Source organism: Eulemur rufifrons, chromosome 15, assembly GCF_041146395.1.
Source record: "Eulemur rufifrons isolate Redbay chromosome 15, OSU_ERuf_1, whole genome shotgun sequence".
In the NCBI taxonomy this organism is placed as follows: domain Eukaryota; kingdom Metazoa; phylum Chordata; class Mammalia; order Primates; family Lemuridae; genus Eulemur; species Eulemur rufifrons.
Window position 1 is genome coordinate 62,499,916 of NC_090997.1, and position 26,396 is coordinate 62,526,311.

Genomic DNA, 26,396 nt, shown 5'->3' on the forward strand with positions numbered 1-26,396 from the left:
AGTTACCTAGAGTACACCGGGCTTGTTTTCCTTAGCATATTGTTTTTGGAATTAGAGAAAACTTTTTTAGGAGTTACAGTCTTTGATATTGATTACTAGGCTTGCTAATTTTTTAATGATGTATTTGTTAATGGGAAGGGGACAGCTATTTTCTACGTATGAATTTTCCTTCCTGTAAAAGAATAGCCAGTATGACCGGTCTGAGTGCAGTGGTGTTTACAACTAATTGATCACAACCAGTTACAGATTCCTTTATTCCATCACTTGACTAGCCTTTAAAAAAAAAATCCAGTGGTATAACTCACCACTCACCCAACTGGCATGGGAGAGTAGGCATTCAGGACCCTGACCCTTTCTGTTCCCTTCTTTTCCCTTTCTCGGGAAGCAGCTGCCTATAGGCAACTCATATTCTTCTCTGATTCTCCAGGATAGCAGATCTGAAGACTTGGGGAGACTCAGAGACCCTGAACACATAATGCCTTAGGTTTTGGAATTAGAAATAAGAGACTAAGGAAGATGGGGTGGGGGGAAGGTTATCACCGTGGCTGGAGGACGTAGCTCATAGCAGAGGCAGGCATGCTTTCTTTTTTCTTTTTTAAATATATATATTTTTTATTTCATAATATTATGGGGGTACAAATGTTTAGGTTACATATATTGCCTTTGCACTGCCCGAGTCAGAGCCACAAGTGTGCCCATCCCCCAGACAGTGCAGGCATGCTTTCTAATCCTGAACCCTCCAGTTAGATTTACCTGTCCAGTCACAGGCCACTCTGTCCCTGGAGGAGCAGAGGCGAACACCCTGTGTTCTGATGGAAGCTCACTTTCAAAGAGGAAGGGAAGAGAGGGACCAAGTAGGGGTTGAGCTGGGCTGTGAAAGCCTGGTTTCTGTCTCCAGCTCACCGATCAGGAGGTGAGGGAGGGGTGGCCAGGAGTATTATGCTAATGATGTCTCCTCAGCAGCAAGGAAGAGCAGAGTGGAAATAAGTACCCACGCCTACTGTTTCTGAGGAGAGCCATTTGCCTTCACTTAGTGTGCTGTCTGCTCGGCCTCATCTCCTCACTGTGGTTGTATTAGTTGTGACAATGAAGAAATGCCACTCGCTTTAACATGCAGTTGTGAAAATTGGTGTCATTGCTTGGAAGTTAAGTTCTTAATGCATTATCTTTTTCAGACTCCTTTTCTTGTTTGGCTGCATAGTCATTATAGAGTCTATAGGACATTCGAAATTTCTCCTATATTGAAACGTATGATAGTCACAACTAGAAGAATCAGCTAGCTGCTCATTTGACCAAGGTAACTGACATAGAGGCAGCATATGGAGAAACAATTATAAACACAGGCAAATATTAAATAGTCTCAAAGCAGGACATTGCAGATTTGAGGAGGACAGACCCATTTCCTGCTGAAGTAGGCCACCCATGGTAGGAATGGCCAAACGGGCCTCCATGCGCAGGCACCAAGCATTACTGAGGTCTGTGAATTAATATGACTTCCAGATGCACATATCCTAATAAACTCCAATAAAATGCTTAGAAATTTTTGGTGTCAGTGGTTTCATGTATTAATGTATAGTGGCATCTTGTCACTGGTTTCTTTTGTCTCAGAACTGTACTAATCATATATGAGACAATATGAAACTTCTTGGGTTACCACATATGCTCTGGTTTTGGCATATATGTGGCCTCAATTGGGCACAAATCCAAAAAACTGAATGTGCCTTTATTAATAGACGGAGATGGTTTAGCTGAGGTTGGAAAATGGTGGCTTTGGTCTTAAATCATTTGACACTGTTTGCGGTCTCTGGCGGCTGTATTTATTCTTTCACATCATCAGCGGGAAGTAAACCATTTTGCAGTTGGCAGTGAAGTTGCAATAAAGCTCAGGGGATTTGGGTTATGGCTATCCCAGATGATTGAGAAATGCTTTTAGAGACAAATGCCAAATAGAGTGGGGGAGGCAACATAGAAGGAGTCAGAGGCCCAGGACACCAGCCTACCTGGAAGCTGGTAGACTTTCTGAGCTTCGGTTTCCTCTTCTGAAAAGTGGGGCATAGAATACCTTTTCTATTTGCCTTATGGGGTTGTTTTAGGGAGCAAAGGAGGTACAGCTCACGAGATAGCTTTATAACCTATAAAGTAGCCAGCTGCTGAGATCTTTTGCATAAGAGCATTTGATGTATAAAAGTAAATAAAACTGAATCTTGACACTGGTTTTTGTTGAGGAAGCATGGTACTACTTCTAAACTGTTAGTGGTACAGTGTTCAATTGCATTATGTTCCAAAGGTTTCTTTGAAAGCTGGTTTTTTGAAATTGGGAAAATGTATCTCAAAGAATGATGTTGTGATTGACGGTGAAGTTACTGGGCTAGCCAAAAAGCCAGTGTAACTGCTGATGCACCTAACTGGGAGTTCTGTGGTGGGCTGTGGGTCACAAGCCCCTCTGATCTGGGGCAGCTCTGATGGCTGGTTGCCTTCGAGGGCAGAAGCTGGTGAGTCCCCTGGGGACTGAGCACTCTGAGGGAGGAAGAGTACAAAGGGAAGAGCGAGGGTCGTCCACTATGGAAATGAGCAGTGTATGGAGGCTCAGGTCAACCAAGCAGCCCTCCCCACCTTGTGCCCCTGCTCTGCAGAAGAGAATGCCGGAAGGGGCCACAGCTGCTGGGCCTGTGTCGTGTCCTCAAGTCCAGTGATCTAAGGCATGAGGGCCCCATATTTTAAGACAAAGATTTCTTGTGTTTGCTAAGGTTTTTCAATTAATAGTTGAAAGCACAATTTGAAATTGATAACTAAGTACCCATAGTCAACTTGTAAAAATAGATGCTAAATCTTTTGAGTTCTGATTTTATTGTATTAAAATGCTGTTTGTGCATTTATAAATTGTCTAATCTCTTTTTAATATGTTTTTACCTTTAAAATGGGTCTCCCAATGTTGATTGCACAATGAGAACTTTAAGGCCCAACTAATGCAACAGGGGACAGGCAGCTTTCCCAAACTCACCAGGCATTTTACCCGATTGAGAGTGGTACCTGTTGTGATCAAAGAGCTTGGGAAAGAGAGAGGAAACTGCCTCAGAAAAGTGAGCACCAGAAAGAAAGTGCTAGAGTTTAGCTCAGTCATTTTTCAGCAGCAGATTAGTAACCAGAATCACTATGGAATGTTTCTTCCTGATATTTACCAAAAATTTAGGTTCCCTTTTGTCCCAGACATCATCTAACCACTGCTAATAAGCAAAGACACTTGAATGTTTAATAATCCTCTTTGAGGATTATTATTCCATTTTCTTCTCTTTTTTCTTCTTCCCACTGGCTGCCTTCTGACTCAGTATATCTGTCCCACAGGGTTGCAAATTAGGAGATGAGAAAAATAAGAATTAAAACTCAAGTTTTTCGATTTGCTATTTTTTGGTGAAAGGACACTTAAGAGGTTAGGACTTGCTCTAGTAAGTACTTTAACAGCTAAACAAGTATCTATGCGTTTATTTAACCTATATGTTTTTTAATCATAATGGATTTGAGGTGGTTTAAAAAACTGTATACAATAAAAAAGAAAAATAGGTACCCAGGTAAAGTTAGAAATAATATAAATTAGAACAGAAAGTTAAGAAAGAAATGGATACATTTCTCCAGGCATGAAGCTTGGACTTTGGTGACTTCCTGCTTTGGGGTCAGGCCCAGGGGTGGGAAGCAAAGACCGCTGCAGAGCCAGGACTCATTAATGATCTCCGCAGATTTATCTCTGTGCAACTAAGAGTTCGTATGTGATTTTTAATTTTCACTTATATACAATGAATTCAAAAATCAGAGCAAAGTTCAGAGTTGAGTGTGTCGGCTTGGAACTAGCCTTCACTGTGACCACATTATTTAGCTGGCCTTTCCTCCCACCCATCTTTTTCCATTTTTCCCACTCAGCACTGAGTGCCCCACCGCCAACCCCGGCGAGGCTGGTGGTATAGTCTCTCAGGCCCTTCCAAGCTGCATCTGCCTGGGGATGGGGCCTGCTGGTCCTTCTCCCTCAGGGCTCTAAGCCCTGGTTCCCCAGGCTCCCACTAAACCTCTGCACTTTCTTGCCAGAGGCTTCTGAAAGGGAAAAACAGCCTTTTTTCTGTCTCCCTTGTCCCTTCTTCCTTTCATCCCCCTCCTCATTCCTGTCCCCTTTCCCCTTCTCATTCACCCAGCCAGCCAGCCAGCCAGCAATCGAACATTTAAGATCTTTTTATGAGCACAGTTGTTGTTCTCCGAGTAGAAAGAGGAGTAAGAAATGGTCTGCTCACTAGAGGCGCTCACCATGGGAGAGAAAGAAGGTGCATGAGACAAGCGGGGATGATTCCTCTGTAGAGGCAGGAACAGGAAGATTTGTTAACATGGATGAGGCAGTGATTGAGGAGCCTCTGGAAAGTCTTCCTAGAGGAGAAGGGAGCCTGAGCTCGGTCCTGAAAAACGAGCAGCAGATGGCCAGTGGGAGAAGGGGTGGAGGAGGGTCAGGGAGGGCACTCTGGATGGAAAAAGTGGCCTGTCCAAAGGCGTGGTGGCAGGAAGGGAGGGTGCTATGTGTTGCAGAGTCTGCAAGATGGCTGGGAAGGGGGTGGGGGGAGGAGAGGGAGGAGGAAGAGGAGGTAGAGGAGAAAGAGATGAGCTTGGAGGGACGGGCTGCACTTCAGAGGGTGAACAGCATGTCGGCCATGGGTGCTGTCTGCTGGGTCTGGAAGTTGGAGGAGGCCTTTGAACAGGGAAGGCTGGGTTGGAGATGTCCCCTCTGGCAGCAGCGGGCGGCTGTGGGGAGGTGGGCTGGCCAGGGAGGATCGCGGAAGGAGCCTGGTCAGGGTCTGTAGAGTGTGGGTGAGAGGCGAAGAGGGCTTCAGCTTCTCTCCCTGCTGATGGAGAGAAGAGGTGGAACAGGTGGCCAGTCAGCTGGGGAAGCGGTCGGGGGTGGGAAGGAGCTGCTCTGGTGGATGAGGTAGAATAAACAATGAATATACAGGGGGCCAGTCCCCTTCCAGAAAGTCCAGTTTTCTTTCATCCATTATTTTTTATTCCTCTGCTTCTTTCAAATCATCCTAAAATCTCTTGGTTATCTGATTAACCCATGGTTCTCTGATATCCTACCCTTTTGTTTACACCAAGTCTTTCCTTTGCAGATATTCTTCCATTCATTCATTCCACCAACAAATGCTCATGGAGGGCCTACTGTGTGCCAGGCCATGGACTTGGACCTGGGGGCACAAAAGACAAATGCCCTCACTGAAGCTTCTAGGGGAGTAGACAGATGGTAAAACATATTAGGTAGCCTGACATAAGTAGAATTTGTGGGAGGTATATGGTATGAGACGGAGTTTGAGGGGTTGGTAAAAACCGTATCTATGGGGCCACATAGATCATGGTCAGGGAACTGTGTGTTATTTTGGGAGCTATGACAGAAAGCCAGGAGAGCTTAGGGTGACAGGAAGCAGCAAGGCAGGATTCTGGGATGTCTCTGAGGTTTGGGGCTTGAGCAACTAGGTTGATGGTGGTATCATCTATTGAGGTATTACCATGGATTTTTCTAGTGTGTGGTATATATTTCATACATGTTATTTCTAGCAGCACAACAACTGACAAATTTGGAAATATTTAAAATATCTTACTCAACTGTGTGTTCCCCACAGAATGTGATATGTGCGGTAAATTGATGGGGATTTCAATCAGATGACATGTCACATATAATTGTGTGCTTCTGGCCCAGCACAGTGGCTCACACCTGTAATCCTAGCACTCTGGGAGGCTGAGGTAGGAGGATGGCTTGAGCCCCTGAGTTTGAGGTTGCTGTGAGCTATGATGACATCAATGTATTCTAACCCTGGGCACCAAAGTGAGACTCTGTCTCAAGGGAAAAAAACAAAAACAAAAAACAACCTTGAACAGTCTTAACTTTTTTAAATGAGATAAGAATAAGTGTTGAGAGGGAGAAAAAATTGAGGTTGAAATAGGAAAAAAACTCTTAAGGAAACTATGGTCCCTTTTGCTGACAATTTCCCTTGCCAGAGATTAGATGTGGGGAGGAGGGAGGTGACCATGAATTGGGTGCCCAATCTTTCAAGCCTTGAGAACCAGGGAAAAGGAACTGTTTGTGCGCGCAGAGATTGGAATGGGTGTTCCATGGTTTCCCGTGGTTTCCATCTGCCTAGGATTCAAACGCGCATCTGTGCTCTTTGGTCTCCATGGAGGAAAGTTTGTGAGTCATCCTTTGGATTGACATAAACCAGTAGGGCTTCAGTGCCTGGGCTGTCTCAGAAGAAAGAGAACAGGTAGAGCCAGGGTCAGATGATGAGAATTTTCCATTTTATGGCAGCAATGGCCTGGAATTCCTAGAATGGTTTGTTAGTCTTCACAAAAAAACCATTCCTTTGCTTAGATCACTTGTAGATCATGGTTAAGCGGAATGCTTGAGTAGTTTGTTTCCCCTCCAGTGTTTGGGATACTGAAACTTTCAGGGAAGAATTCACTCAACTGTTATATAATTGAATTGACTCCAAAAGACGTGAAGTGTTTTTAAATTTTCTGTTTTCAAGGTAATCAGTTATATTTTAACTTATAAAATATTTTTTTGCTGTAGTTACAAGAGAAAACCAGAGATCCACGTCATCTTAATAATTGTTTTTAAAAGGTTATTAACTATGTCTATAATGCTGCTTTATATTTACATAATGCTTTACAATGTACAAAACTATTACTACGTGTTTTCCATTTGATACACACAGCCCCCTGAAGAGGTGAGCAGGGACTGTAGGTCCCTTTTCACAGATGAGGAAATGGGCAAGTTGAGGGACGAGGGACTGCCTTCAGTCACATAACTAGGAAGAGACTTGGGACTTGAATCCCTGTCATTTGAATTGAAGGTGAGGGGCCCATGATTTTCGAGTACCCTTAGGAAACTGGCATTAGCGATTCCATTCACACCTCATCTCACCGGATCATCACAACCACTGAGTAGCCATTACCACCTCCACTTTTCCCATGAGAAAATGTGCTCTGGGAGGTTATAAAGCTGGCCCAGGCTGGTGAGTGGGGGGCTGCGTGGACCCTTAATCAGTAGCCTGCCTGTGCCATCTCACAGGGAGAGACCACACTGCACATTAAAATTATCAGATAACAGCAACATTAGTTTTATGGATTTACTAAATTGTTCTCTTCTTGACTCTAAGACTAAGGCTAAAGTGGATAGCTTTCCTGATTTTTTTTTTTTTTTTTTTTTTTACAAAATAAGACAAATTTGGAAGATCTCAATATTTGCCTCTTGGAAGAGAGAATAAGACTAAAGATGTTAAATATTCCTCAGCCACATCATCATTTGATGCTACTTATAAAAACACAGGACAAGAATTTTCAGGCTGGGTGCAGTAGCTCATGCTTATAATCTCAGCACTTTGGGAGGCTGAGGCAGGAGGATTGCTTGAGCCAGGAGTTCAAGAACAGTCTGAGCAACAGTGAGACCCCCATCTCTACAAACAATAGAAAAACTAGCTGGGTGTGGTGGCTCATTCCTGTAGTCCCATCTTCTTGGGGAGGCTGAGGCAGAGGGATTGCTTCAGCCCAGGAGTTGGAGGTTGCAGTGAGCTATGATAATGCCACTACACTCTACCCAGAGCAACAGAGTGAGACTCTGTCTCAAAAATGAACAAACACAAAAACAAAAGGGAAAAAAAGGAATTTTCTAATCTGTGGAACAGATATGGCTATTGCAGGGTCAACTGAACATTTTATGACTATTATAACAAACTCAGATGATGATCTGTTTAACCCTGGGTTTGGGGTACACTAATTGCTTGTTAATATTCCATTCTTTACCTTTTTAGGTTTTCTTTGTTTTCATTTCTTGCTGCTTGTGTCTAGGCCCACATTCTCTTGTGGGAGATGCATAGTGGGGCTTGGTTTGGTTACTGCTGTAAGGATATTTATGGGATGAATTATGCTGTGCTGTTTAGTGTGGCCGTATTTTTTCAGTTTTAAAAAATGTCACAAGCATGCTTTCATCCTAGGTGACTGCTACATTGAGAAACTTGGTTGATTCACCATTGGCAAGAAGTAAGCTGCTGAGCGTCAGTGCCATTCCCCAGCTCTGCACAGTGATGGAACAATACGTGGGTGACAAGGACGTCTGTACCAATATTGTCAGAATATTCAGGTGGGCAGACTAAGAAATTGAAGTAGCCTGACAAAAAGGCTGATGCTTAGATTTTGGGTTATCTTTAATATTTGCCTGTGTGACTGGCAAGGAACCTTTTTTTTTGCTTTTTACTTCATCTTACAGAAAAGGTAAATCTAGTGGCCCAAGTTTAGAATGAATGATTTAAACTAACAACCCCATTTTCTACATGAGTCTAAATTCATTGTTTGTAAGTGGCTTTAATTCTTTGGTGGGTTGTGACTATCCTAGTGTGTATGCTTGTTTGTTTTAATCTTCCTCTCAGCTTATTGGAGATAAAGAACTCTATCACAAAACATGGCCAACTTTCTGCTGTAGTTGGAAACAATACTTAAGAGTTTTAACTCAAAAAGATCAATGCTTAGAAAGTCTGATCTGACTTGGTTTGTAATAGAAGGTTATTTTATTTCAGTTCTTTGAACTTTGGGTCACGAATTCACTAGTCATGCTTGCACTTACTTTATTTACTCCAGAAATGATGATCATTTGAATCCAGGTTGCCTCAAAGCAAGATGTTGTTAAATTTCAGAACTGTCTTTAAATTACGCGTTTATATTTCCTCCCTCACTGCTTTTTGCCAATGTTTTTATATAATGATGCTTCTCAGGAGACCTGGGCCTTTCTTGAACCATGATACTGTAGTTGTTTAAAGAAATACAGAATTTCTGGAAGAATGAATTGGTAATTGATCCCAGTATGAGGATGTGAGTCTATATTTGATCTTTTTACACTGCACAGTCCTGAGCTTTGTTCTGGATATTCAATGACTACTACCATTTGAAGCATTGTAAAATCACAAAGAATTTGTTTTTGCTTATTATGGTGGCATGTTGGGGTCCAATTTAATTTTTTTTCCATGTGGATAGTCAGTTGTTCCAACACCTTTTATTGAATATGCCATTCTTTTCCCACTGATTTTGTCAGCCATTCATAAGTTTCCATATACTTGCAGATCTGTTTCTGGGCATTCTGTTCAGGCCATCCTCAGATCAATACCACACTGTATTTACTATTGCAGATTTAAGTCCTGCTGTAAGATTAGATGAATCTCACGTTTTTTTCCTTTAAGGTCCAGACTGTTTTTGTTCTTTTCTCTTTCTTTTGAATTGGGGAATCAGCTAAGATCCACGACTGGAACTTTGGGATTTTTTAATGGAACGATATTGAGTATGTAGGATAATGGGGTAGGGATGGGGAGAATTAACATCTTTATGATATTGAGCCTTTCATCCATAAACATTTATGACATCTTCCTTTATGTCCTTCAATAAAATTTCACCATTTTATCCATGAGGATTTTGCACATCTTTTGCAAGATCTATTACTAAGTCCCTCATGGTTTTTGCTGCAGTTACGAATACAATCTTAAAAAACTTATTTTCCTATAGATTGTTGCTGACGTATATGAATAGTATCAATGTTTGCTTATTAATCTTGTATTCAGGAATCTTGATGAACATTAAGACTAAGCATTTGTCTATAGATTCTCTTGGATTTTCTATGCAAATTATCTGCAAATAAGAATAATTTTTTTGTTGTTTTCCAATTATTGCTATTCTTCCTCTCTGTCCCCACCTCTTTTATCACATTGCTGAGGAATCCAGTACAAAATTGGGAGTGTTGGGCCTGTTGTCTTTTTTCTGACTTTAAAGGAAATATTTTTATGGTTTCACCAGTTGCAAATAATATTTGCTGTAGGTTTTTGTAGATACCCTTTAGAAGGTTAAGGAAGGATTTTTTTTTCTCATAAATGGATATTAAGTTTCATCAAATTCCCTGAATCTCTTTCAATTGTATGGATTTTCTTTTTTTAAATTCATGAATGTAGTAAATTACATTAATAGATTTTCTCATGTTAAGCCATTTATATATTGTTGGGTTTGGTTAACTAATATTTTGTTTAAGATTTTTCATCTGTGGTCATGAGTTAGATTGACTTGTACTTTCCTTTCTTATGTCTTCCTTGTCTGGGTTTAGTGTTAAGTTTATACCAGCCTTGGCCGGGCGCGGTGGCTCACGCCTGTAATCCTAGCACTCTGGGAGGCCGAGGCGGGTGGATCGCTCAAGGTCAGGAGTTCGAGACCAGCCTGAGCAAGAGCAAGACCCCGTCTCTACTAAAAATAGAAAGAAATTATGTGGACAACTAAAAATATACATATAGAAAAATTAGCCGGGCATAGTGGCGCATGCCTGTAGTCCCAGCTACTCGGGAGGCTGAGGCAGGAGGATCTCTTGAGCCCAGGAGTTTGAGGTTGCTGTGAGCTAGGCTGACGCCACGGCACTCACTCTAGCCTGGGCAACAAAGTGAGACTCTGTCTCAAAAAAAAAAAAGTTTATACCAGCCTTATAAAATGAGTTGGGAATTATTCCAACATTTTCTCTTTTCTAGAAGAATTTGTGAAAATAAAACTTACTTGTTTCTTGAAATGTAGAACTTGCTCAAAAAGCTATTTTTATCCTGGGGGTGTGTGTGTGTACGTGTGTGAATATTATTGACTACTGATTCAAATTCTTTATATATGGTTGTATATCTAGTTGTATTTCTTATTTCTACTTGGTTCAGTTTCAAAACATTATGTTTTTATAGGAATTTGTCCATTTTATCTAAGTATTCAAACAATATAAATTCCAACTCGTCTCTTATTATTATTTTAATCTCTATTGCATCTCTCAAACTCCTGGCCTCAAGCAATCTCCCCCCGCCCCCCGCCTCAGGGCTCCCAAAGTGCTAGGATTACAAGTGTGAGCCACCAAGCCCAGCCTCTGTTACATCTCTAATTATGTCCTCTTTTATTTATTTTACTTATTCAACAACTACTTGTATGGTACTTACTACATGCTAGGCAATATTCTAAGGACTTTCCAAATACTAATTCATTTAATCCTTATAATAACTTTTAATATAGGTACTATTATTGTCATTGTCATTTTACATATGAGGAAACTGTGTCATATAGAAATTCAGTAGTTTTTCCAAGATCATACAACTAGTAAGTTGTAGAGCTACAATTCACACCCAGTAGTCTGGCTCTAGAATTCATACTTTTAAACCCCATGTTACACTGCCTCTTCATTGTTAATATTGATCTTCTTTTGATTATCTATGATGTTTCTCTTTCTTGATCAGCCTTGACAAATTTTGCCAATTTTATTAGTTTTTGAAAAGAATCAATAGATTCATTTATCCATTTTATTATATGTTTCCTATCTTATTCCTTCTGCTCTTATCCTTACTAATCCCTTCTACTCTCTGTGGATATATTTTTCTTCTATTTTAGTTAGAAACTCAACTCTTTTCAGCCTCCTTAAGACTATAAATTTTCCTCTAAATACTGCTTTACCTGCATATTTCAAATTTTGATTTTTAGTGCTTTTTATTATTCATATCCAAGTATTTTTTATTTTCATGTTTTTTTGACCCATAAATTATATATTCTTAAATTTCCAAAAATGTGGTTTTTTAAAAAATGTAGTTTTGAAATTGTTTTCTAATTTAATTGCACTTTGACCAGAGAATGTGGTCAATGAGATACAAGTTCTATGAAAATTTACTGAGATTTATTTATAGCCTGGTATATGGTCAAGTTTTAAAATTATTAATGATATTTTACCTATTGACTCATCAATTTATGAACATTTCCCGAATTTGATGTGGGTGCATCAATATTGCCTTGTGGATTTTGTTTGTTTGCTTGCTTGCTTTAGAAATTTTGAAGCTATTTTTAAGGCTTTTTGCCTTAAGATCTGTTTTTCTTGATAGTAACGTAGCACTCCAGCCTAGAATATTAGAGCAGTTTTAAATTTGCTTCTGATGAGATCCCAGGGGATTCACTGATATCCAATAAGATTTCATGCAAATTACTTAGTTTGTGTTTTCTGAACCATGTATTAGTATGAATTCACACCACTCACATGTATTACAGGTTTCTATTTTTCAAAGGACCTTTTTTAGCTTCCCTGCTCCATCTTTCCAGGGTCTAGAGCAAACAGCAAGCCTCTTGACAGCTTCTCTGAACTGGTCTGGAGAGTATTTTTAGACTGCTTTTCTTGAACTGGGCAATGCTTTGAAGGTCTGCATTTAAATTGATATTAATACTATTTGTACTTGAATTTTATAGAAAAACAAAGTTTACTTTTATTTTCCCATTTGGCATTCCTGCAGCAAACTTACTTCTTACCGTGACTGCTGTGCGGCCTTGGCCAACTATTCCAGATGTTATGCCTTGTTTCTGAATCTGATAAACAAATACCAGAAGCAGCAGGTCAGTTCTTCATTCACGTAATTCTTCAATGAGTCTTTGCATTGTTATATTTGTGTAAGCCCATGCTGAATGACTTTATATTTTGAATGTATAGGTTTCTATTAGAAGCTTCCATTAGATGTATAAAGCTGCCCCAGGATGTAGTGAGTTAACCTATACGGATTGAGAAAACAGTAGTTTGAGGCAGAAACTGCCTCAATGGGATGTCAATGTTCTGGGAAGTTTCCTGATTTAGGGAGGAAGGTGGTAGTGTTGTTCCTCCCAGTGATCCATAGACCACTACATGAGACTCACCTTGGGGTGGGGGTGGGGGTGCACTGGCTGTTTCTAGGCTCCAGCCCAGGCCTACTGAGTCAGATAGGTGGGGTGGGGACCTGGCCATCTGCATTTTAACAAGAACCACAGGGACTTCTGATACAAACTAAAGTTTGGGATTCCCCCCTACACTGGATGTTTCCTGAAGATTCTTCTAGCCCTTAAATTCTCTAATTCTTTGACCCTGTTATTGTGTTTAGAAGATGAAATTTCTAGGTAAAGTATTTAAATGAAATAATTTAGTTTTGATGGATTGGGGCAAAAATATATATAGTTGTTTAAAAAAAGGAAGAACTCACAAATGACTTCCCCTTAATACAATCACAATATTTAGTACAAACATTAATTTTTATTATGTTTTTAAATTTTCATTAAGTACAGCCTACTTTTATTCACTTTTATAAATGATTAAAGTGACATCAACTCAATGAGACATTTTATACATGAATACAATATATATTCATTTAAAATATGGGAAATTTTCAAAATCACATAGTACATTTCACCAGTATACGACCAAATAATTGTTTATGTGTATACTAATAATATTGTAATCTAAAGCTTTGTGTTTATTTATATTAACCATATTAAGACCACTTTAAAACATAAACCATGTTTCCATTAGCTAGCATTGAACTTTTTTCTTTTTTTGTGAGAAAGGGTCTCGTTCAGTAGCCCGAGCTTGAGTGCAGTGGTGTCACTATAGCTCACAGCAACCTCAAATTCCTGGGCTCAAGGGATGCCCTGCCTCAGCCTCCCAAGCAGCTGGGACTACAGGCATGCACCACCACATCTGGCTAATTTTTCTATTTTTTGTAGAGACGGGGTTTCGCTCTTGCTCAGGCTGGTCTCAAACTCCTGGCCTCAAGCGATCCTCCTGCCTCGGCCTCCCAGAGTTCTAGGATTATAGGCATGACATACCACTCTTGGCCTGAACTTATTTTTATCCAGCCAAGTACTTCTGCTGAGAATGATTAAATTTGTCAGATTTTACACTATTTTAGCTATTTATCAGAATGTTATTAGTCTATTTTTAGTTATATAAATGACAGAAATTTCTGTGCTCATATTATATCATTACTAAATTATAAAGATGATAAAATCTTGCTTAAAGGGTTAATAAAGTTTTATTTATTTAATTTTTTAAAAACTAATTTACAATATGCAGTTGAATTTTTGATTCTGAGTATTTGGATTACAAATGCCTTCGCCTATGTATTTTTCATTTTCTGTGAATTACATACTTTGACTGAAAGATTTTTGTCATGAAAGAATTTGTCACGTCAGATAAAGAATGAATTTGATTAATCTACCTTAAAGTATTCACAATGTACTGTTCATTTAAGTGTCCATTAAATATTTCTTAATTTAGATTTTGGTACAATATAGTATCAGAACTGAAATCTTTGGACAAATGAATTAGCCTGATGAAAAGCTTAGCCACTCCTATTCCTGATTTTATTTTTTAAGTAAAAAGAGAAAAAATGATTTATTTACTTAGACACTGGGTCTCACTCTATTGCCCAGGCTGGAGTGCAGTAGTGTGATCCTAGCTCACTTGCAGCCTCGAGCTCCTGGGCTCAACAAATCTTCCCACCTCAGCCTCCCAAATAGCTAGAACTACAGGCATGTGCCACCATGCCTGACTGATTTTTCTTATTTTTTGTAGAGATGGGATCTTGCCATGCTGCCCAGGCTGGTCTCAAACTCTTGGCCTCAAGCAATCCTCCTACCTTGGCCTCCCAAAGCACTGGTATTATAGGCATGAGCCACTGCACCCAGCCAGTAAAAAAAATTAAAAAATAGAAAAGATAGTTTATTATAGCTTTAAAAGAATTCTTTTAGATGTTATATTTAAAGAGATTTATGTATGTATTTTATTTTGTAATTTAGGGATTTTAATTTTAATTTTATCTTACCATCATTATTCTTTTTGTTTTGGTGTTTTGATCTTGGATGACTTAGATGTCTTTAATTGGAGAAGACTTCTTTGTCTTGCACTGGAATTTTCAAATGTTGTTGAAAGAAAACACTTCTGTTTAACAGTTTGATTTCAAATCATGTCATAACCTAAAAGGAAGAAAATCCATCAATTGAGTGCTGACAAATAGCCCTATTATTTTATGGCATTCCTAGTAGATGCTGTTTTGTTTCTCTGATTGTAGCTGAGATGATGGCTATGTTGAATAAACAGAAAAAAAATCCTGGTGTCTTGCCAATATGAGAGACTTGAGATGTCAGCGTGGGCTAAGGGTATGCTTTTTCTGGTTCGAGTGACTAATTGTCCTAAAGTTTAATTGGCATAAAATTTTACCACCGTTCTCACTAAAATACTTTTCACTTTAGACCTATGGTTACCTGTAAAGCAAAGCTGGTATTGAAAAACCACATTTTTCTCTATTGACTTAATAATTTTGTGTTCTTATTAAAATTATTTTAATTTCTAAAGAATAAAGAGCACTTTGTAAACTATGTACAGTAACATGTTGATTGAGAACCATCAATGAAATGCATAATTTATCTGCTTAATCACTAACCTTATTTTAATCATTGTGGTGAAAATCCTATTCAAATATATACTACATATTTCCTTTCCTTCTTAGAGTATATTAAAAGTAATTTAACCTCTTCTTGATGCCAAAGGTCATTATTATAAGCATTAGTTATTGCTCTAGAGGCTATTTGTCCCACACTGGGAGCCTGAGTCTATCGATGAGGTTCTTTAAATGTCTGTATCTTCTGTAGATTTTTTCTCTCTTCCCTTTCTATTGGTTGCTACCTCTGCGTTTCGTGGTCTACCTGCCCTTTTGCAATTATTTGCTTGCAATTAGCAGGGAAACCTCATAACCAAGCTTATTAAAAGTAACAGCTAAGCTGGGTGTGGTGGTTCAGTGCCTGTCGTCCCAGCTACTTGGGATAGCTTGAGCCCAGAAGTTCAAGTCCATCCTGAGCAACATAGCAAGACCTTGTTGCTAAAAAAAAAAAAAAAAAAAAAGTAAAACCTACAAAGTCTAAAATTGAATGTGAACAGGCTGTTAGTGAGAAGAGCCTAAGAGACTCTTTGATGAAATTTCTCTGTCACTTCTCTTCCAAGCCAATTCACATTTCAAGATGTGGCTCTCATGCCCCCTTCTCTCTGAAGCCTCCCAAGACCAACTTCTCCCGCTCAGAGTATCATTTTAAAGACTTTAACATAGCTAGTATGCTCCCAGCTAAGAACCCAAGCAGTATGCTTATGATCTTAACCACTTCACTAGGATTAAGGAAAACTACCCAAACCTTAGAAATGAGATGTGGAATAAGAGGAGGCGTGTCCTCACAGTCACACGGGGCTTGTGGAACGGCCCGGTCAGGGCTTAATTCGCCAGGCCAATGTATCAGTGTTTGAACTTGCTATTTGATTAGAACCCAGACACTATGAAGTCACACATTAATTTTTTTAGATTTCTGTCTGGTAGGCAGGATCACCTCAAACATTATGGTTTAATTCCCTTGCAGGCTATTAGTCAGGTGTATATCTAACCTAGAAATTTTATCCTAATATTCTTCTAAGTGTTTGTAAATTCCCAGTTCTTCAATCGGGAATTCTTGGGACCAACTTTACCATGGTCTTGGCTCCCTCATTAATGAGGTAAATAATTTTTAGATGTGTTAATTTTATATTTGTATGAGTCATGTTTCTGGCTTTTTAAAAATTATGCTTCGACTAGATACTGTCTTTTACTTATAATAAAGATTGAAATGTTATAGTTTTGAGCCATCACTTTGATTTTTTTCTAGTAATAAGAATACATAATTTATATTTTCCTCAAGACCAAAATATTTTAGAAGAGTGAGGAAGGAGTTCTGGCTACAAGGAAGTAGTTATGTGTCCCAACTACTTCCTAAAATTATTAACCAAAAATCTCCATAAATCTTTGTAAATTTTTTTTTGGGAGGGTTTCTCCAAGTGATTGTCATTTATGTGGCTGCCTCTCCCACTACTAAAAGTTCATAAAGGACACAGACTTTGTCTTGATAAATCTGAAATGATGCTTGGCACAGTAATCTCCTGAGAAGTGCTCAAAGAAAGAATTTGGAGTGTGTGAAATGCTTTGGAACCTGTAAAGTGTTATAAAATATTTTTTCTAATACTGAAGTACTTCTTCCTTAAATATTTACTTTCCTCTTCCTAGTTTGGAGAAGGAAATAACAAGAATTCTTTTCCACAATTTTCACATTGGTGGGCTGCCATAAACAACAGCAAAACAGAAATGATGGATTTTTAAATTACTTCAAACCAGCACAGCATCTTAGGTTCATGTTTCCCTTGGCCAAGGTGGCTAGATGAATATGACAGTTTGTTTTCCCTCTTTCCTTAATGTCCTGATGTGAGTGTATTGATCTGCGGTGTTTAAAAACTTTGCTACACTTGAGATTTACTTTGAGGTTGAGGCTTGGAACTGATCTTGGAAATGTAAATCAGCCCTCCAGCAACTTACTTAAATTGAATTATTGCTTCCTATAGTTATTGTTGGAGAAATATACTTTGGAAGCTTTGTAGTCTCTTAATATTGTGGTCCCCACCCCTGGGGCCATGGACTGGTACTACGGGGCTGTGGCCTGTTAGGAACCAGGACGCAAGCAAGAGGTGAGTGGTGGGCGAGCCAGTGGAAGCTTCACCTGTATTTACAGCCGCTCCCCATCTCTCGCATCACGGGATAAACTCTACCTCCTGTCAGATCAATGGTGGCATTAGATTCTCATAGGAGCATGCACCATACTGTAAACTGCGCATGCGAGGGATCTAGGTTGCAGCTCCTTATGAGACTCTAATGCCTGATGATCTGAGGTGGAGCTGAGGCTGTGATGCCAGTGCTGGGGAGCATCTGCAAATACAGATTATCATTAGCAGAGACGTTTGCACAATAAATGTAATGTGCTTGAATCATCCCCAAACCATCCCCTGTCTGGTCTGTGGAAAAATTATCTTCCATGAAACCAGTCCCTGGTACCAAAAAGGTTGGGGACCCCTGTCTTAATATATGTAGCTATCACCAAGTAATTAAACAATCAGAAAGAGTATATAGTATCTTTATTCTGAGAGGTTAATAGTGCCTCTGTCTTAAACGCCTGACTACATTTAGAATCAGCAAAAGTTTCATTTTATTTAAGATTCATTTTTAAATTAAATCATGTTTATGGCTCTGTTTTCAAAAAACATGAAAACAGAAAAAGAATAAATAAAAAACTCTTTATAGTGATAAATGAAATGTCACCTACACGCCCCTGTCTAAGTGATCTTAGCAGGTGGGTGGGGAGTTTCACAGGAAGTTGCCAGGAGCTGCTGCAGTTCCCCAAGGGGGAATCCTGTTTTGAACCAGGGCTGATTGCTGTCCGGAGAAGTAGAAAATTTCCTTCCCCATCTGCTGTTGTTTTCCATTAAAGGAAAAAAAACCAGACATTTTTATTTACCATGAGAAAATATCAAAAGAAAAAATTTTCCGTTGTTTTTACATTCTTTATCTCTTGTCAAGGTAAAGGCTGATTTTAGCACTTAAGAATGGGTCTTTCTAAATATATTTTAATCTGTCTGTATCAAGTCCATCAATAATGAGGGGTTAAGGGAGAGGTTTTCACTTTTATTTTCTACACATCTGTAGAATGTGTAGAAATTATTGAATATTTATAAGGAACATGGATATATATATATTTTTAAAAAGCAATATTATAAAGACAGATAATGGGTTTTAAAGTGGTGAGATTTCTAATTTTTTCTTGATTTGTTTCAAGTGAGCAGCAGGTTTCAGGAGCCTATAGTGTAAGATATTAAGGTGGTTCCTTAAAATACTTTTCTCTAATATTGACAGCAGGGACAGGTTCCCACAAAACCTCAAGAGATTTTAAAGTGATTAATGAAATCAGGGTCAGTCTTTCTCTACAGGAACGTGGCTGACAGTGAATCTCTCTGACAAAGAAGGAACCAAATTGGCAAGACCCACCAGGTGTTGATGTAGGTTTCCCAATAAGTGGTAATAACCACCCACCTTTTGCCTTTTGCACTGGCAGCTGGGGGAGAGAGTCTTAGCTGGAGAAAACTGGATGGTATGTTAGCCTCTTCCATGAATTTCCTCTGCCAAACTTGCGTCAAAACAAGTCTTCCTGGGATGAAACCTAGTTTGCACGGATGAGGCTGCAGGCCTGGCCAGAGTGGGCCACGGGGAGGGGGCGGTGCGCACAGGGCCTTCTGCTCAGGGTCCTCAGAAGGGCCGGCTGAAGGGAGGCACGTTCACCGTAGCCAGACAAGCATGAGTTGTTGACTTGTTTGTTAGTGAAACAAACACCAAATTTTACTGTTAAAATAATCAGCAAATATTCCTGCAGATGTCCTGTTTTGAGACAGTTCGTAATATAGACCCATGTCTAAACTTTGCCAGTTTGCAACAGATAAATTGAGAGTGATTAGTTTGTTTAAACTAGAACACGGTCTGGTTTACACCATCTCTCTCTGCTCCCAGCCCTCGGTGAGGCGGGCCAAGGTCTGTCTATGACGGTATAGCCGGGGCTTCTGGGTCCTCGACAGTCTCCACGGAAAGGAAGCAGCTCCTTCCAGCTCTCATAAAAGACTTCTGCCGGGAGAACCAGGGAAATGTCTTTGGCTCGTATCTGTGTGGTTAATTTGTCTAAGATCCATGATGCAACTAGTAACTCCAGTTCCCACACACACAAAAACTGAGACAGAAACAGCATTTCAGTCGGCCTGATGCAATCTGAAAGCTAAACTTTAGAGTTAGGTAAAGTATCTATTAAAAACACTGACCAAAATTCAATTAAATGACAAATCTCATTTAAGAAAGATGCACATATTGTCTGCTTTATGGTGTAAACTGCATTTGGTACAAATCAAATGTGCAAACAGATGGGCTTAATAACGAAAGAAAGAGCGGGTTTGCTATCAGCCTTGGGAAGCAGAGTCCGCCTTAGGAGGCGCCTCTGACGTCAGTGTTGCCACATTTAGCATCTCAGCAAAATATGCTTGCGTTTGTTTTTTGGAAGAACATGAAGGGATTTTCCCCACTTCTGCTGTAAATATCTACTGGGCAAGGGATCTGGTAAAATGTCTCAAATAAGACTTTTCAAAGACTGGCAATATTTTGCAAAGGTCACAATCCAAAAAGAACAAACTTTATCTACATTTCCCCATGTGTCCATTGACTCACTTCTATTTAATCCTCTCCACTTGTAGATGTGGTTCATCTCTTGGTTTTTTAAAACAATTTCCAGCTGCAGGACCATCATTAGAGGCTTTACAGACACTGGGAATCACCTTGGTGGTGCTGTTGTTAAGGTCACGCCTCTCTCATTCCGTTCAGACTTCCTTTTAGCATACACCATCTTCAGCCTTGTATACACAATGACGCTGATTTGGAATGCTTAGTCGTCGTGGTGTCAGAAATGAGACCAGGAATGTCTGGACAGTGTGGGCTGAAAGCAAAAATATCTACCGTTTTTCTAGCTGTTCATCTCCAATGCAACCACAGCCATTCAGCAGTCCAGAGAGAACATGACCTCTCTTCTCCTCCATCCTCTTTGGGGCCATCGAGGATTGGTTCGCCTTGGCTCCGTCTCTCCCTCAGTCTTCTCCCTTGTAGGGGTGTGCCCTGTGGCTGTCTTCCCAGCCCCTCTGTAGGCACCTTCCCAGTAGGTGCTGGGAGCCTTGGGCTAAGTACGCTCCTTTTTTCAACTTTGGCCTTGGTCTGCACGCCTGACCGGGCGAGCGGGCTACACAATAAACGCTTAGCTTGTTCATTCTTTCCAGTTCCTGCCGCTTTGCCCTTGTGAAACTGGCTCTTCCTCCACTCAGCACGGAACCCAAACGCCCGATGTCTGCTAGCTTAAAAAAGAACTGAACACAGTGAAATTCTAGTTCTTTTGAGTTACAGCTGCATTCAGAGGCATCTAGTGAGTGCTCAATAAATGATTGCTGGTAGAATGGATAGGTGGATGGAGGAATCAAGTATGATCTCTTCTGGTTTTAAAATGATTTTCGACTTAGATTCTTGGTTTTGGGTCTCCAACATTTCAGATTCTTCCATTCTGTAAAGTTAAACACTAATGCAAATTGCTGACCCACTTTCAGCATCCTATTGTTAGCATGTTTGCAGTAGCACACGGTCTGTCTTCCAGTTTGCTCAAAGGTGTCTGTTCTTTAAGCCACCTGTAAACTCAGTAATGTTTGGGCTTGGTACAAGGGTAGAAAGTTGGATAAACAATGCAAATTGCAAATCCTGGTTCAGGTCTCAGGCATGAGAAGTTTGTAATCAAATTTTAGACAGGGCATCTTGATTAATTTTCTGGTTAAGGGAGGGTTCAGATACTAAACCCATTTACACCCCCTTCAGTTTCATCCCATTCTCGAAAATCTTTCTAAAATGTTTTCCTTTACTTAGTAGAAGTAGTTCTCTCCTAAGTGGAGGCTTCGGAACATAGTTTATTCTTGATCTCGTTCCTTCCCCATGGTCAACATTATGCACGTCAGTTATTTTAAGGTCCGGTAGGAAGGGTGTGGGAGCCGGGAGGAGCGTGCTCACTGGCCGTGGGTGGGGAGCTGTGTGAGGTAATGCCACAGTGGTCGCACAGGGCCAGATGGTGCACTGGGTGCCGGCTCTGACATTTATTTAATAGACAGTGGATGTTTTTTGAGCAAAGGGATGAGGTAAGAGCCTCAGGAAGTGGCGTGAACATGGACTGCAGAGGAGAAGGCTGTGAAGGGTCTCTGACCACCGTCTATAGATAGATTAGCCAGAGCAGGCATGGACGGGGGAGCTGGGGGGCACTTTGAGATGACAGAGTCGAGAGGACTTGGTGACCAGCTGTGAGGGGTGTGGAATAGAGGACTCAATACCGCTGGGGCTGGGGGGTTGGGGAAGTGCGGGTCACTGGGAACTGGGAGTTGCGCTGGAGGGGGTTTTGGAAACCGTTGGTGTGTACAGAAGTGATTGTTCAAGTCCTGGCTCTTCTCTGAACCAGTGTTTGACTTTGGGCCTAGAGAGTCCCCTGAGGGCTCCACCTCCACGTCTCTGAGCAGGGCTTAAATCTCCTTCATTGGCTTTAGGCCAATGTCTCTCACACAGGAAGTGACATTTAACAGCTACTGCTGCTGTTGTTGGAGAATGACATAGATCGTACTGTTGAGCAGTGTCCTGCTCCTTGCTTTGTTCTGTTAAAATAATTTTATTTTCAGGCTTGTGGGTCCCGTTCAGATTGAGTGACTTGCTTGCTCGTGAGGGCACAACATATGCTGAACTAAAGAGACTATCCCACAGGCTGGGACTGGGATGTTCTGTTGGGGGCGGGCGTTTTACAACAGGTGTACCTGTTTGTCTAAATTCTGGCTGGCCATAGCTGTTGCCAGGCTGATTCTGTTTTAAGCAAAATTAGAAAGGCAATATGAACTGGTTATACTAGACTGTCTTCTTTGGAAAAACAAAATTCTCTGTCCTGATTCATCTTCATTTTGCTATTTCAAAACCACGTAGTTGTGGTATGAATATGTAACTTTGTGTTAAATTTAATAAAAATGTTATGAAAGTGGAGTGTTAATTTATAGCTGATTCTCAGATATTGTCTAAGAATAAAGGAGGGAATCTGTGCCTCAAAGGAGAACTGCATATTGGTGAAATCATTTTTTGCTGTGGGACTGGTGCTCCCTACAAACTGGTGATTTTGGCCTAGGTTTATTTTTAAAAATCTTTATAGGATATTTAATTAAGTGATATTTTGTGGGCTTGAGATGGATCGGGCTGTGGAACAACAGATACTCTCTCCATAATCCTGCCTAGCGCAGACCTTGCTTCAGCAGGGGGGAGTTTCAGAGTGCACGATTTGGGGGCAGGGGCCACCCGTGGTGAGGTGAGGGCCTTGCCAAGGCCGCTTGCTCAGCCTCCTCCTTCAGCATTCCAGATGAGTCAAGACAAGCCCTGGCATGGGGAAGAGGAAACACCACCTCTGCCAACCTCCTGTGAGACTGCTTCTATTTTGGCCTATTCCATACTCCCTAGATCCACAGAAGATATATCTGAGAAAGGAAGAAAGAAAAGAAAAGATGCCTTAGCCAGCCTTGGGAAGGAGGACAGAAGCAGTGAGCACAGCAGTTGCTGGAAGCTTGGTGCTGCAGACGGCGCAATCTGCCGTCCCATTTGTTGATCTCGCATGCCATGCTTCAGTTGGCACCGCCGCTGCCAGGAACCACCCCCTCCTTTTTCCATCTGCAGGCAGGGAAGAGGTATTGTGACAGCGTTAACCCTTCCTGCCCTACAGCCTCGAGTTTCTTCTTCCCCACTTTAGGCTGAACAATCTGAGCCACGTTAGGGCCTATAGAAATATTAGAATCAAAGAATTTTAGAAGCAGAAGGGGCCTGAAGGAAGTTTTAGAAAAAGCAAAACAGCACTTAGTCTTCCCAGATTAGACCACATGTGACAGTGGGTAGAGGTAATTTGAATTTTGAAGAATAATGCTCACTAAGGAAATCTGCTTTTACCTAAAGCCAGGAATCTGGTCTAAATAATCCTGGCAAAGCAGCACTGCCAGGTGGAGGTGGCGCAGGCCTATGCAGCCCGCCGGGTTAGACCAAGACAAGCGAGCCCAGGTAGGTGGAGGTGCAGCCGCAAGGCCTAGGAAGAAGATGGCCAGCCAGCATCCTCAGAGGATGGCAGTGACACGGTAGGAGGTAAATTGACTAGTCCTGGTAATGATTTAGGGAGCAGAGTGCAACTATTTATTACGTTTCTTAAGAAATCATTCAAAATCACTCGTAACGGCTTTTCTGTCTTGTTTAATGTGCTTCTGTGGAAATGGGAGAAGAGTGCAATCCGGGGATCATGGTGAAGTTCAGACATCGCTAACGTAACTGCCGCCAAGTGTACGAGGGAGGTTGCTGTTTGGATTGCAAAAGAGATCGTGGTTAGCTTTGTTCAGATTAAAGATGTGGAAGTTATCATTTTTAGTGAATTAGCTAATTTGTATATATTAATATAAATGCTTAGAACAGTGCCTGGAACATTGTGAGCACTGTGTTATTGCGTTAGTTGCTATTACTACTACTACTGCTGCTACTATTATTATGATGATTTTCAGAAGTAGAACTTGTATAGTGTATTTAATCAGAAAACATGTATCAAAGTTTACATGAAAATTTTGCTCAGAGTCCTCAGGTTAAAAAACATAAAATGGAATTTTCCTTTAAGGAACTTAATTCTTAGAAATGCCCCTGTCCTGATTGTAAAACTGCTTTTCTGCTGGGTCTGGCCAGGGTGGAGGAGAAGCTACCAAGTCAATGCTCTCCTTCCAGAGCCCAGGGAAGGGCCTTTGCCATGTAACCTCTGGTTTTATGTGAAGTGGGATTTGAATATTATAATCAAATTGTGTGTGCTGGTTTTAGATTTCAGGCCTCACAGGATTCAGCTTCTTTAGGGAACAATCTGATAATCAAAGAATGAGAAGATGACCCCAGGCCCAAGAAAGAGATTGTCCCAGATCCTCTCAGGACTCCTGTTCCCCTGCCAGCCCACTCTCCTCCCTCCAGACAGAGGCACATTTCCCAGGGTTGACCTCAGATCCCTTTGTGATAACCCTGCTGTTCCCTCCACTGTTCACTGAGCATCCTCTTTAAACCCTTCTAAGACTATTGGGTCTGTCCACAGAGTTTAATGCTGTTTATTAGTCAGCATTTTATTGATAATAGACAAAAAAAGTTCAGACAATTTGTGCTTTGCCTGTTATATCTCATGAAATCTCACAGTCCGATAGTTTCCCATTTTGCACATGAGTTAACGGAGGCACAGAGAGGTAAGTACAGTGACCTGCGTGAGCCCAGCCCACCTGGCTCTGGAGCTGGAATTCATAACCCCCTTCCATGTCTAGCTTCTTGCCTAGTCATTTTAGTCTTTGCTTTCCCCGCACATATGTTAGCCTTGTCTTCGCAAATAGATTGTAAACGCTTCAGAGCACTGTATCCCATGCCTGTTTATGAGTGTGTGCCCCCAGGCCCCCAGTGTTAAGCAATTATCGGAGGCCTAACGTTCCATTTCCCCGGGTGGAGCCAGGAGCAGGTTCTCCTAATTGGACGGCTGCTATGATTGGTTGACTGCTGTGAGTTGAAATGCTTCCAAAAATGAACTCTCTCCTGGACGGGCTCCAGTTTTTGCCATAGTGTTGGGCTCCAAGCTTTCTTAATGTTTGACAAATGGTTCCCAGCTGCGTAAGTGGCAGCCTCTCTTTTCTGCCAGTGAGTGTCAGGGAAAACCTTTTCTTTTTTTTGGCAAGAACAAGCAGGAACAAGTTGGTATTGGCAGAGGTCCTAGGGCAAATCCAGAAGTTGCCCTTCGTCCTTGATCCTCTGCTGTCCTTTGCACCACCCAATACCTGGTACAGGTGGCCCCTGGCAGCCCACCTGGACCTGCACTCTTTGATGAAAGTGGGCCCAGCCCTCTGCCCTTCGTCCAGCTTTCTTGAAGCTGCTGCTAACTATTAATCTGATAAACAAAGGCAGGTTTGTGGTAATCCCTCTGAGTACACATTTGCATTTTAAAAGGAGATAATTCTTTAACTGTTCTGCTAGAATGCACGGCAATGCAGGAGATAAACCCAGTGACACCCTGTTTGGGAAGCAGGGTTTGGTGTGGAAAGGACTCCGGATTTAAATCCTGACTCTACCCCTCACCAGCCATCTGACCTGGCGAGCCTCCCCAAGCCCCAGTTTCTTGTCTGTAAAATGGCATAGTGTCTGGCACAATACATATGAGCACTCAGGCCAGGTATAGGCCCTCAGTGGGTAGTCCTTTGAAGTCTCCTCCTCCCAGGTGACCTCCTTCACCACCCACGGGAAGGCTAATCTTAACTTATATGTCCATGCATTGCTGTCAAACTAAAAACATAATGATTTTTGTATCTTCTTTAATTTTAACAAGTTCTCAGCTTGGAATTTAAAAAAAAATTTTTAAATTGTGAAATATAGCTGTATACAGAGAAGTGCATAAAATACATATACACAATTTAGCAAGTAATTATGAAAGTGCCTGGGCGAGGTGGCTCACACCTGTGCTCCTAGCACTCTGAGAGGCCGAGGAGGGAGGATCCCTTGAGCTCAGGAGTACGAGACCAGCCTGAGCTAGAGTGAGACCCCGTCTCTACTAAAAATGGAAAAGTTAACTGGGCGTCGTGGCTCATCCCTGTAATCCCAGCTACTTGGGAGGCTGAAGCAGAAGGACTGCTTGAGCCCAGGAGTTTGAGGTTCCTGTGAGCTGTGATGATGCCTCTGCACTCTACCTGGGGCCACAGAGAGAGACTCTTTCTCAAAAAGAAAAAAAAAGTGTCACTTATGTAACCACCACTGTGTTCAAGAATTGACAGGCACGGCTTTAAAGTGGTGTCTGTATGTAACGCAGTGGTTCTCAACTGGGGCGACTTTACTCCCAGATAGACATTTTCGGTTGTCATCTCTGGAGAGGTGCTATTGGCATCAGTAGGGAGAGCTAGGGATGCTGCTGAACGCCCTACAGTGCACAGGACAGCGCCCCACGACAAAGAATTATCTGGCCTAAAATGTCAATAGTGCCGAAATTATGAAACCTTCTGTAACACAATCCACTATTTGGAA

At 41.1% G+C, this 26,396-nt stretch overlaps 1 protein-coding gene across 2 annotated transcripts in view; it reads left to right on the top strand.

The window, feature by feature from the left end:
* ARMC2 (armadillo repeat containing 2) overlaps window positions 1-26,396 on the top strand; it is a 100,453-nt gene that overhangs the window by 55,088 nt on the left and 18,969 nt on the right. For both annotated transcript variants that reach the window (XM_069488294.1, XM_069488295.1), the window contains 2 exons: window positions 8,016-8,161; window positions 12,345-12,444. In XM_069488294.1, coding sequence (XP_069344395.1) covers window positions 8,016-8,161; window positions 12,345-12,444 — 246 coding nt within the window. The remainder of the gene's footprint in view (window positions 1-8,015; window positions 8,162-12,344; window positions 12,445-26,396) is intronic.